At 56.6% G+C, this 12528-nt stretch overlaps 1 protein-coding gene across 1 annotated transcript in view; it reads left to right on the top strand.

Annotated features, from left to right (window-relative positions):
• The window catches only part of UBASH3B (ubiquitin associated and SH3 domain containing B), a 137357-nt gene that overhangs the window by 99424 nt on the left and 25405 nt on the right, over positions 1 to 12528 (top strand). The window contains exons 2-9 of the mRNA XM_081113655.1: positions 615 to 668; positions 1296 to 1482; positions 1837 to 2035; positions 5070 to 5239; positions 6348 to 6556; positions 8622 to 8754; positions 10148 to 10268; positions 11117 to 11239. Of these exons, the coding sequence (XP_080969781.1) occupies positions 615 to 668; positions 1296 to 1482; positions 1837 to 2035; positions 5070 to 5239; positions 6348 to 6556; positions 8622 to 8754; positions 10148 to 10268; positions 11117 to 11239 (1196 nt within the window). The remainder of the gene's footprint in view (positions 1 to 614; positions 669 to 1295; positions 1483 to 1836; positions 2036 to 5069; positions 5240 to 6347; positions 6557 to 8621; positions 8755 to 10147; positions 10269 to 11116; positions 11240 to 12528) is intronic.

Here is a 12528-nt window from a genome sequence, read left to right as displayed (position 1 = left end):
TTCAGCAGCGTCTACTGTGCTGTGTGCTGGCGCGCAAGGGCCTTGCCCCACAGCCATCCTCCTCTCTCCAGCAGTGGGGTGTCATTAGCGCTGCTCTGGACACTGGAGCCCAAAGATGTCTGTGAACTGGTTGGAGATCACGGGTCCACCTGAGGCTGGTGGTGGTGACGCGGGAGGTGGGCGGGAGGAGGCATTGAATTAAACCAAATAACTGTCCTTGGTGGGCATTTGGCCCACTTTCTCGTACGCTCTGCCAAGGGCTGCGAATAAACAACATTCTGCAAGGGATCTAGGGCAGTGAGAGTGAGTGCATGAGAATGAGGGAGGAAAACCCACGACATGACAACCTTCAGGGGAGCAGAACTAAAACTCCAGTGTGGAGCCTGCTGACCGCCCACCGGCTCAGGCTGCCTGCAGGCCCCTGCTGGCCACACGGAGGTCAGCGCCCACACGGTGTCCCAGCGCCTGGCTGTGGCCCTTGGGGAGCCCGCTGCCAGTGTCTGCCCACCTCCGAGAGGCTTTAGTCCCTTACTTCACACCACCTCCTTTACTGCAACGAGCAGCTGACCAGAGGCTGAAAACACTAACAACAGAAATTTGATTTCTTCTTGTAGACAAAAAGCTTTGGCGTCCACCGGAGGAAGAAGTGTTCAAGCCGCGTGTGACTGGTTGGTATAAAATAACTAAATGAGAAAATGACACTTGATCAGCTCTAAGTATATGCGGATGACAAGGTTGTGAACCTGGGGGGTGGGGCGAGGGAGACCCGGTGACTGGACCGTCCATCCCGCCATTGCCTCCTCCCGCTGCCCAGGGCGTGCTTCTCCTTAGCGGTGTTTCTAAGAGAGCCTGTCCCATAGCTGCCGCCCTCCAGCCACCACAGATGTAAGAAGCTGTGTGCAGGCTGCGCAAGTCAATTGAGGGAAAAACCTACCCACCTTTCAGGAAGTCACTGCCCAGGGCAGAGCCCAGGGCAGCTCCGAGGGTCCCTTGTCTTTGGGAGGCTCCGGTTTCTTCAGATGGAGCTGAAGGAACCCCATTGAACGGCCGTGGGGTTGGGAAAGGGTTGGGGTTCGCCTGCGAATGCCGCCTGGAGAGGGCTTCAGGTTTCCGAGTGGCTGTGGGCGAAGAGGCACCCACAGGCGAGGCTGCGGCTGAGGTCAGCTGTGAAGTGTGAGCTGCGAAGGGTGGATCCTTATTGCAGAGGGAAAGCTCTTCCCACCAGCGGAGTGTCTGGTCGTCCCCCCCCCCCCCCCCCCGCCATTCTCCAGCAAGGATGCCCGCTCTCTCCGCAGGCTCTTCTCCCACGTGGGCGACCCCTTCCTGGACGACCCGCTGCCCCGGGAGTACGTGCTGTACCTGCGCCCCACGGGCCCCTTGGCCCAGAAGCTCTCCGACTTCTGGCAGCAGTCGAAGCAGATCTGCGGGAAGAACAAGGCGCACAACATCTTCCCCCACATCACCCTCTGCCAGTTCTTCATGGTGAGCGGCAGCCCCAGCCCTGCCCCGACCTGGAGTCACAGGCGTAAGAGCTGTGTGATCCGGTGCCAGGTCATTGGGCGTGTGCAGCTCCCCTCCTCACAGACGGGGTGTGTGTGTGCGTGCGTGTGTGTGTGCATGTGCGTGCATGTGTGTGCGCGTGCATGCGTGTGTGCACATGTGTGTGCGTGTGTGCACATGTGCGTGCGTGCGTGTCTGCACATGTGCGTGCATGTGTGCGTGCGTGTGCGTGTGTGTGTGTGGTGGTGTCACAGTCTCAGCTGGGCGGAGGGTGCCTGAGGACCTCAGAGCTGAGCTCCCCTGGCCCCCCGAGTGCAGCCCCCGCTTCCCTTCCAGTGCGAGGACAGCAAGGCAGACGCCCTGGGGGAGGCCCTGCAGGCCACCGTCAGCCGCTGGAGGGGCAAGTTCTCGGTGCCGCTGCCCCTGGAGCTCTACACCTCCTCCAACTTCATCGGGCTCTTCGTGGAGGAGGCCAGCGCCGACGTCCTCAAGAAGTTCGCCGCCGACTTCGCCGCGGAGGCTGCATCCAAAACCGGTGAGCCCGGCTGGCCAGGGGGGCGCCCTCAGAGTGGGGGAGACGGGGATGCTGTGACAAGTGGGATGGGGTGGGGAGGTGGCTGCGGGAAGGGGCCGAGCAGGACAGGAGCGCACCCCCTCCCGGGAGCACCCACACCACGTGCTGTTCTGCTAACTTCCCCGAGAGACTGCCCAGTGCTACTCCAGACACCAAGCGGGAGGAACAGACGCCTGCTCTCCAAGGAGCCACCTCAGCGTCAGGAACCTTCCTCCCTCCCCCACCCCCTCCCACACAGGCACCGCCTGGGCGGTCAGTCCAGGCCCAGGGAGCACAGCAGAGGAGAGTGGAGCCTCTCAGAGTCAAGAACAGTCATCCCCACTGAGCCCCGCCCTCGACCTAGGAATCCATTCGGCAGCCCCTAGGCCTCCAAAGCCGTCCCACGGCCCCCCTTCCACATCTCTCCTGCTCTCTCGTGGCAGCTCTTAGCTTAAAGCTGCTGCCGTTTTCCCCCAAAGAAGTTAGCTGAAAGGGATGCTGATGACGCATGGTGACAGGCGGCAGGCATTGGGGGGGGGGGGTCCTCCTCTCTGACCACAGGTGCGGACGAGCTCCCCGAGCTGCAGGACAGACAGACAGTGAGGTGGGGCAGTGTCTGGGCGCCCAGACAGCGGAGTCCAGGGGTCCTCAAACTACGGCCCGCGGGCCACATGCAAATACAAATATTGTATTTGTTCCCGTTTTGTTGTTTTTACTTCAAAATAAGATATGTGCAGTGTGCATAGGAATTTGTTCATAGTTTTTTTTAAACTATAGTCCGGCCCTCCAACGGTCTGAGGGACAGTGAACTGGCCCCCTGTTTAAAAAGTTTGAGGACCCCTTGCCGAAACCGGTTTGGCTCAGTGGATAGAGCGTCGGCCTGCGGACTGAGGGGTCCCGGGTTCGATTCCGGTCAAGGGCATGTACCCAGTGGGGGATGTGCAGGAGGCAGCTGATCGATGTTTCTCTCTCATCGATGTTTCTAACTCTCTATCTCTCTCCCTTCCTCTCTGTAAAAAATCAATAAAATATATTAAAAAAAAACAAAACAGTTTGAGGACCCCTGGCGGAGTCAGTCGGCAGGGCTCAGTGGGAAGCTGCAGTGTGTTCCCCGCCACGAATGCGACAGTCAGACGTGGTTCCTCCTGGCGGAGCTCGGAGCCGGGCTGAGCACAGGGGCTGGCAGAGCCCAGAAGAGAGGCCATCCCTGGAGGGGGGCTCCCCCGCGCAGCAGGAAGGAGCTCACAGGGCGATGTTGATCCCTGCAGGGCAGGCACCCCAGCCCCAGCAGAGAGGGCCACGGAGGCCACCCACCCACGGAGGCCACCGGCCCGCGGAGGGCGAGCGCACAGCTGGCCGGAGGGATGGGTGCAGGGCCAGAGGGGCCCAAGCTGCCTGCACCACCCCGTGTGGAGGGCAGGGCCGGGCCACCTGGGGTGGAGGCTGTGTCTTCGCAGCCCAGCTGGGACTGTGCTGGCACCTCTTCACTGGCAAGGCCGGAGCAGGGCCGGGCTCTGGAGTGTGCAGAGGGCCCATCCCCCGAGCCGGGAGGGCGCCCTGGGGTCCAGCCTGGAAGATCCCTCTCCCAGGTGGGGCCTGCAGCGGCCCCCCAACCCCCCTGCTTCTGGACGAGTGTCTGCTTCCTGACTTGGGGCGCCTGTCCTGTCACAGGGCCTGAACATGCCAGAGAAATGGCCAGTAGAGAGGACAGTGGTGTCCTATGTGCACCCTCCTTTCTCAGGGAACTGGCTCCTGTTCACCCCACAGCACCACGGAAACCCCACAGACACCAAACTCATGTTGTGGCCACAAAACCCAGGTGCCTCGCACAGGAGCAAAGCGCTCTCGCAGGGCCTGGCCTGCTTTCCTGGCGGGAGGGGGAGACGCCAGGAAAGCAGTTTCTGGGCCCCCGCGCCGCCCCGCTGGTGGTTCGCGGAACTGCGTGCCCTGCTGTGTAGCCGCCTCAGGGCCTTGCCTTGGTGTTCTAGAGTTTGGGGCCCCGGATTCCGTCAGCAGGTAGATTTGGGGTCGCCCCACAGGGCGATCCATCCATGTGTCTTTGCTCATTTAACAAGGACTGACAGCTGCCATGGGCTGAGCACCGGACCCAGTGTGAACCAGACAGCCCCGGCCTCCCGGCGCACAACGGAGAGAAGCATGTAGGGCGCAGAGAAAGCGCTCAAAGCCCCAGGACCCAGCTCCCGCCGCATCTCTGTGTGGTCTGAGCGAGCCTCTTAGTTTCTCACCCCCCTAAGCAGCAGTCGCCAGCCTTTCGGACCTCACGGGCCACCATCCCAACCGCCGCCCTAAACCCCTCTGGGTCAGAGTCTGGCATGGACAGGAGCTGCGCTGCCCATTGAGAGACACGAACGAGGAAGGAGAGGCGATGGCGGGCTTCGCTTGCCTCTGGGGGGTCTTAGAGGAGCAGTCTGTCTGCGTTAAGCCAGCGGGGTTCCAACCCGGGCACGTTTGCCCCAGGGGACCGCTGGCAACGCCTGAGTGTTTCTGGTGGTCACACCCAGTGGTCACACTCTGGGTGCTGCTGTGGCCTCCAGGAGGCGGGGCCTCTCTGCCCAGGGCAGCGCCCAAACAGAGTTATTTCACCCAAATGCTGTTGAGAATCCCTGTTTTAAACTTTGAAAATATTACTTTTTCTTCATTTCTCCATCAGAGCCACTCAGAAGCTGAGACTTGATTTCACAAAACAAAGGCAACATAGCTGTGAGAGGCGCATGATGACATCTGCTCTTTATTTCTGCGTGCATTAGTTCCTCCCCTTAGGGCCGTTTCCTCATCTGAGTGGTGGGGCTGCTCCTGCCGGGCTGTCGTGAGGGGAGCAACCAGGAGGATTGCTCTTCCCTCTCAGGCTGCGGGTCCGGGTCTGTGCCCCACGCGGCTGTCTGACAGCAGGCTCCCTCGCTGGGCGCTGGGCGTGGGAAGCAGGATGCTGGGCTCTCCCTCGGCCCCACCGCTGCTAGCAGTGTGAGCCTAACAGCACCTGCTCCCCCTTTTCCAGAAGTGCACGTGGAGCCTCATAAGAAGCAGCTGCACGTGACCCTGGCTTACCACTTCCAGGCCAGCCACCTGCCCACCCTGGAGAAGCTGGCCCAGAGCATCGATGTCAAGCTGGGGTGCGACTGGCTGGCAGCCATATTCTCTCGGGACATCCGCTTCGCTAACCATGAGGTAATGCTTCCCTGTGGCTCCTGACCTGAGCAGCGAGGAAGGGAGCAGGCAAAGCAGGAGCCTTGCTGCTCACTGGGGCAGAGGGAAGGCAAAGCAGGAGCCTTGCTGCTCACTGGGGCAGGGGGCAGGGGCAGGGGGCAGGGGGCAGGGGGGCGTCGACCACCTAGGCGCCACCATTTGGGGAATCTGCACTGCGCTCAGACCCAGCCGTCTCTGAAGAGTAACACTGCCCTTATCCCTGAAGGAGAAGCTGAGTCACAGAGGTTAGGTCCGAAGCTGAATAATTTAGGGCCAGAGCTGAAACCAGAATTCAGGGATTTCGACAATGAAGATGGGCAATCCATCTAAAAACAGACCACATGGTTTGATGAAACAGTAACCATCCAGTTTAACTCCATTTATTAACAGCACTTACATGTGTTTCCTAGTTTTTTTTTAACAGCAGCAGAACTGACTTCTTAAAGTGTATATAGTCTTTTAACATTTCTTTTAGATTTTGTAAAATATGAAAAATTGTTGAACCTCAGGGTCTAGACCAGACAACCTCATCATGGATTTGGAGTGTTGGGAACAGCCACCCAGACACCGCTGGGGCCGGGGCCGGGGCCGGGCCAGGGCGCAGGGCGGCAGTGCCAGGATGCAGCTGCCGGCGCCAGTGGCTGCCCGGAGCCTTTCCGGCCGGCTCTGTGAAGACGCTGCAAGGAGCCTGGGCTCGACCAGACTTGCAACTCTGGCGTCTCCTGAGCAGCGGCCTCCCCTGCACAGGGCAGTGCTGGGTGGCGGGCGGCCGCCTGCTTTCCGAGAAGCCGCCTTGGAGAGCAGGGAGGCGACGGCATCTTCCAAGGGCACCTCCAGTCAACACTGTCCTCGGGCGCCTGCCTGACCCACATTGGGCTCGGTTGGCACTTAGGGAAGAGACGCTCAAATGAATTATTTTCTAAAAATAACGTGGCCTCTTTGTCTCTTATTTGTTAAAGCTCATTTGTCCTGTCCCTGCCGAGGGGCTCCCCTCTGAGGCCGTGGCACCTGGGGAGCCCCCTGCACGTGTTCACGCAGGACCCGGCCGCCCGGCGGGCAAGGCGGGGCCTCACTGCCCTCTCTCCTCCAGACCTTGCAGGTGATCTACCCCTACACCCCCCAGAATGACGACGAGCTGGAGCTGGTCCCGGGGGACTTCATCTTCATGTCTCCCGTGGAGCAGGCCAGCACCAGCGAGGGCTGGGTCTACGGCACCTCCCTGACCACCGGCGGCTCCGGGCTCCTGCCCGAGAACTACATCACCAAGGCCGACGAGTGCAGCACGTGGGTGTTCCACAGGTGAGCCGCCGAGGCCTGTGCCCGCAGACTTCCGGGAGGGGTGCCTGGGCGTGACCTGGACACGCAGGGCAGCAGCCACTGTAGACGGAGGCCCGGGAGGAAAGCGGGCCGGCTCCAGGCTCCCAAGGAAGAGCTGCCGTGGGGATGGGAGAGCTGAGAACTGGGGTGGCTGGTGGGTCCTCCTGGGCTTAGCCTCAGGCCTGGCGCTTGGGAAGATGCGCTGGGTGTGAGCTCAGCTCCCCTCCCCGCTCTCAGCAGAAGGCACTGCCTGTGGTCTTGCTGGAACTGACACCCCCACTGCTGGCGGGAGCCCAGGCCTCATCCCAGAGGGGACAGGGGCAGGCGTGCTCCTGGAACTGCCTGCAGGAGGGGCTCTCAGGCCTCGCAGCAGCTGAGGAAGCAGTGAAGGGGCAGGGCAAGTGGGGCCGAGGTTCCACCCACGCATGTTGGGCCCTACAGGCTTGAGGAATCGGAGAGTGAAACTGGATTTTCTTTAGCTCGGAGATGTTGGGAGGTCTCGGTTTAAAACAAAAGAGAATAACCGTCCATTAGACTGTGTGAACCGCCCAGGATTTCCTTGGTCTACAGTTGCTTAAATTTTACCAAAATAGGTCTCCTTTGGCCACACATCACACTTACCGAGGCAGCTTTGTTACACGGGACCCACCTCACACTGTGAGTCCCGGTCTGTGCAGAGTGTTAAACCCCCCCTGGTGGCCAGGACGTGCGCAAGGGCTGAAACACTGCTCCTCTGGTGTGAGCATGGGTGACCTTTTGTACAAAGAGGGTGAGTCTGTTTTCAGTTGAAGAAAGGGGCGCCTTGGAGAGTGAAAAGGTGCTAAAATTACTAAAATCAGACAGGTTTTTTGTTTTGTTTTGTTTAATCCTTACCTGACGATATTTTTCCATTGTTTTCTAGAGAGAGTGGAAAGGAGGGGGAGAGACAGAGAGAGAGAAACATCAGTGTGGGAGAGACACATCGATTGGTTGCCTCATGCAGGCTCCCCAGTCAGAGCCAGGAATTGAGCCTGCAGCCCAGATAACATGCCCTTGATTGGAATCGAACCTGGGACTTCAGTCCGCAGGCCGATGCTCTACCCACTGAGCCAAACCTATGGCCATAGACTTTTTAGAAAGAATTTTTACTAACTACCAGTTAGCTTTAGTATATTGTTAACTATTATAAGTTTTTTTTAAAGTTAAAATTCTAAGAATAATACTGTGTTAAAAATACACAATCCAGAGCGGATGTTACACTGCACAGATTGCTGGGTCAGCAGGGAGAAGCCAGGACTGCGCAGGGCTGACTGGGCCTGTGGCTGCCCTCGTTCTGAAGAAGCGAGAAATCTAACACTTAAATGTTCTCCCTTGACACTGCCCAGGATGCTGACGGAGATGGTCACCGGATTTGCCTCACGGCCATGCTTAAATCGCAGTGTTTATTAAACAAGGCTTTTGGAGGTCTTACTAATCCAGTCATTTCTACCTGGCGTGAGTCCCTGCCTCCGTTTAGCGAGGCCTCTTTGGGCTCCTGCAGTTCTGGTGTCACCCAGGAAGGGGAGGCCCAGCATCTGGCCGGAAATGCCCTGTGGGTGATGATCTTGTTGGAGGTGTTGCTGAGAGGAAGGAGGGGCTTGGGGACAGGGAGGTAGAAGGGGACGGGGGTAGGAGAGGGGAAGTGGCCATGAGGTTTTCTCAACCATGAGGAGCCACAGGCAAATTATTTATTTCTTTTGAGCTTGAAAAATAGGTGGAAACAATGGTCCAAAACTGACACTTCATTATTCTTTCCATGACTTCACTGTAGACCATGCCTATGGCGTCTTAGCACAGGATGCAGGCCTGTCTTGCCCAGGGGGTGAGTTCGTCTATTCCAAACAGAGAAGCCATCTGCCCCTAATGGATTAACAGCCGATGTCAGCATGAAGCAAGATGCGCGCGTCCCAGGAGGGGGGCCCCCTGCTGAGCTTCCCCAACCCGGGCCTGTCCAGGGAGCGTTTGCTGCCGGTCCGGGCTGAGGACTCCCAGCGGACGCAGTGACCTTCTTCCTTATCTTCCTCTGCAGTTCTTACTCCATCTTAAATGCATCGTCTTCCAACGCGCTCCCATTCGGTGACGGCATATTGGACAGGCGGTCGTACGAGGACCAGGGCCTGGGGGAGATGGCGCCCCTCACCATCGTCTGCCAGCCCTCACAGGTGAGGCTGCCACCAGGGCACGCCCTCAGTGGCACTCCAGGTCCTCTGAGCACCTGTTACCGAGGCTGAGGCCGCTGACATACATACACACCGGAGACGAGAAGAGCCAGACGAGGTCCTGACAGGACCACCAGCATCTGGTCTCGGCTGTCAGGAGGCTCTTCGCAGAGGGGAGCACTTCAGCACGGGCAGCAGCAATCGCTGTCTCTGTGTCGTAGGCCGTGGTGAGGATGAGAGGAAACAGGGTGGGGAGTCGGTGAAGAGCAGTTAGAGGTGCAAATTCCTGTTATAAAATAGATAAGTTATGGAGATGTAATAGGAAGCACAGAGAATATAGTGATTAATATCATAACTCTGTATGGTGACAGATGGTTACTTATACACCATAAGGTATATAAGTGTCAAATCGCTATGTTGTACACCTGAAGCTAATACACTATTGTATGTCAATTATACTTTAATGAAAAATATTAAAGGCAAGAAGAAGGCTGTTAGCACAGTACCCGGTGCACAGTGACTGTTCAGTGTACATTGGAGTGCTTGGTGTATGTCAGAAAGTTTGCAGAATGAAGGGTTGGGAGAGTAGTTTGAACAATACAAAGGCAAGTTGAAAGTTCAAACATGTTGAGGATCAAGAGACTAGATCACTTTGGCTAGAGCCCAGGGCTTGAATTAGAAAACGGGAAGGGAAGATATGGGGAAGGCATGCCACCCCCACTTATTAACTTCCTCCTTGGGAACCAAGGTAAATTCTGGCCAGCGTGACGCCTGTAGCCCTAGGGAAACAGGGAATCGCTCAGAAAGAAGGCATGGAGGGACATCTACCATGACCCACCCGGCAGTTGTAGAAACCAACGTCATCTGGACATGCCTTTGACCAGACCCTGTTTCATCACCTAATGTAGAACCATTTCCGGGAGCACCAACATGTATGAGTTGGACAATAGAGCCTAAACATGGTTAGAGCAGGAAGGCAGGCCCTCACTGTTGGAGGAGACCACTGGGCCATGTGGTCTGACACCAGGCACATAGAGGTGAGGCGGACGTGTTTGTGGAAATGAGCGTCCTCACTCCCTGAGGAGCTGAAGAGGCCTTTGCAGAGGGGAGGACGCCGTCCCAACAGTGGCTTTCTCTACGTGCCAGCTTCACCTCTGAGCAGTTACTGCTCCTACTGACCATAGCAGTCGCACTGACAAGGCCATTTTCTAACCCTTCTGTTTTCGCAAAGCACCTGCAGTTTATCGCATTTGAGCCTCAGAATAACCTGTGAGGTCTGCAGGGGGACAGGCCACGTCATACATTCGCAGAACCCGCTCTGGAGCTCAGCTGGCCTGCGCCTGGCCCCGGCCTGTCCACTGTCTTCTCTCCACTAACAGCTGTTCCTCACCTGCAGCCTCTGAGGGCAGGCAGCCAGCCTGGTCCCCAGAAGAGATGCCTCTTTGTGTGTCGGCACGGCGAGAGGATGGACGTCGTCTTTGGGAAGTACTGGCTATCCCAGTGCTTTGATGCCAAAGGTGAGGAGCTGTTTGTCCTCTTCAGCATTGCTATGCCTATCGTGGCCTCTAGAGGGCACAGTCAAGCTACCTTTATCTAGATCAGCGGTTCTCAACCTGTGGGTTGCGACCCCTTTGGGAGTCAAACTACCCTTTCACAGAGGTCACCTAAGACCATCGGAAAACACACATATAATTACATATTGTTTTTGTGATTAATCACTATGCTTTAATTATGTTCAATTTGTAACAATGAAATTGGGGGTCACCACAACATGAGGAACTGCATTAAAGGGTCGCGGCATTAGGAAGGTTGAGAACCACTGATCTAGATGTAGTGCTCGTTTCTGGCTAAGTGGGCTGTAGAAAAGCCTGCAGTGTGTTTCATTCATAGCCCTTCCTTGGTTGTCTTGAGTGTTAGGGGACAGGTAAGTGTTCTTGTCTCCAGCCTGTAAACTGGGACACCGGGGCCAAAGGCAAATGTTCTGCCCACGGTCACATGGCCAAGTCAGAGGCAGGAAGGGGCATCCCGATTCCATGGCCGGAGGCCCCCCTCAATTCGCCGACTCACGCTGGTTCCATGTTCCTTGGAGTGGCCTGTTTCACACGGGGAGGCTTACAGTTCAGGTCAGCCCCTGCTGAAGGGTGTCTGGTGACGACTTTCACTTCTTGTCACCTTTGTCAGCAGAATAGAGGAGTGGATTCCCAGACATTCTCACAAAGGAAAAGTGTCGGCCTTGATATTTTCTAGAAAGCTCCATGTAGTCTCTTTGGCCAAAAAAGGAATGGAAATAGAGAGGCTTCAGGATCAGCAATGAAAACCCTAAGGAAACAAGAAACTCACGTAGCCCTGTACGGCTTTTTTCTAGGCCGCTACATTCGCACGAACCTGAACATGCCTCAGAGCTTACCTCAGCGGAGCGGCGGCTTCCGGGATTACGAGAAAGATGCTCCAATCACTGTGTTTGGGTGTATGCAAGCCAGACTAGTGGGTGAGTGTCCCGGAGTAATCGCACAGCTGGATTGGCCACATGTTCAGGATTCTGGTTCCAGTGGGCATGCCAGGACACTTCCTGGGAGATTCTATAACTTTTCTACAGATAGTAAATTTCCTCAAGGAATTTCTTCTTTTTTAAAATATGTTTTTATTGATTTCAGAGAGGAAAGGAGAGGGAGAGAGAGATAGAGACGTCAATAATGAGAGAGACTCATTGATCGGCTGCCGCCTGCATGGCCGCCCCCACTGTGGATCGAGCCCAAAGCCCAGGCATGTGTCCTTGACCAGAATCAAACCTGGGACCCTTCACTCTGCTCTATCCACTGAACCTCACCAGCCAGCGCTCCTCAAGGAATTTCTTATGTAACCATTAAGTTAGGACACTGCACTGGCACCGGGCACTTTACCGAAGTGAACAAGGTGTGATTCCTATTGAGGGTGTATGGGCCAGTGACGGGCAAGGTCATGCCTGGTGTGGCAGAGAGGCCAGCTGCTAGCACACGGCTGAGGAGCAGGGAGCCTCGGGGGAGGGGGGCTGGAAGCTCAGCAGCCAGCTGTCCTTTGAAGATGCTCAGTTCCTGGCAGAGAGCCTGCCACACGGAGACAGCAGCCTTGTCCGACCCAGTGACCTCACTGCTGATGCTCACTCTTTGTGCAAGGCAGTGCCAGGTGCTGAGGATCCAAGCAGGAGTCCCCACCCTCAGGGAAACACCTGTAAGTACATAAATGCCTCGCAATGTAGCACCCAAAAATAATACGGTGTGCACAGAATTATGGGAGCTCGGGGGAGGCGGGGACCCAAGATGGCAGTGGAGTAGGTGCAAGTTACACTCACCTCCTCCCAGGATCAAACTGGAATCACAGCTAAATTGTAGAACAGTAAACCTGAATGACCAACTGAAGACAAGTTGAACAGAAGTCTTCTAACCAAGGACTTACAGAAGAAGCCGCACTGACACGGTAGGAAGGGCAGAGACAGGCCAAGGGCTGGCCCTGCTCCCAGAGGGCGGCTATCCCAGCTGCACAGGTCGCTAGTCTCCCCAGCCCAGAGCAGCAGAGCCGGGAAGAGGAACCCACATAATACCTGGCTGTAAAAATCAGCACGGGGTCTGTCTGCTAGGAAGAGGCAGGAGTCTCCTAAGAAACCCAGGTGCCCTCTTAAAGGGCCAAACACACAAAATATCATTTGCAGCCAGTTACCCTGGGCTCCCACAGAAGAAGGCGGCTTGGAGCAAATATGGAATCATATGGCTGCCAAGAGAGAGCTGAAGGGACAGCTACCAG

The sequence above is a fragment of the Myotis nattereri genome, assembly GCF_964212035.1.
Source record: "Myotis nattereri genome assembly, chromosome: 19".
NCBI classification, from domain to species: Eukaryota; Metazoa; Chordata; class Mammalia; order Chiroptera; family Vespertilionidae; genus Myotis; species Myotis nattereri.
Note: the sequence above shows the minus strand (reverse complement) of the source record. Positions and strands in the feature narration are given on the sequence as shown.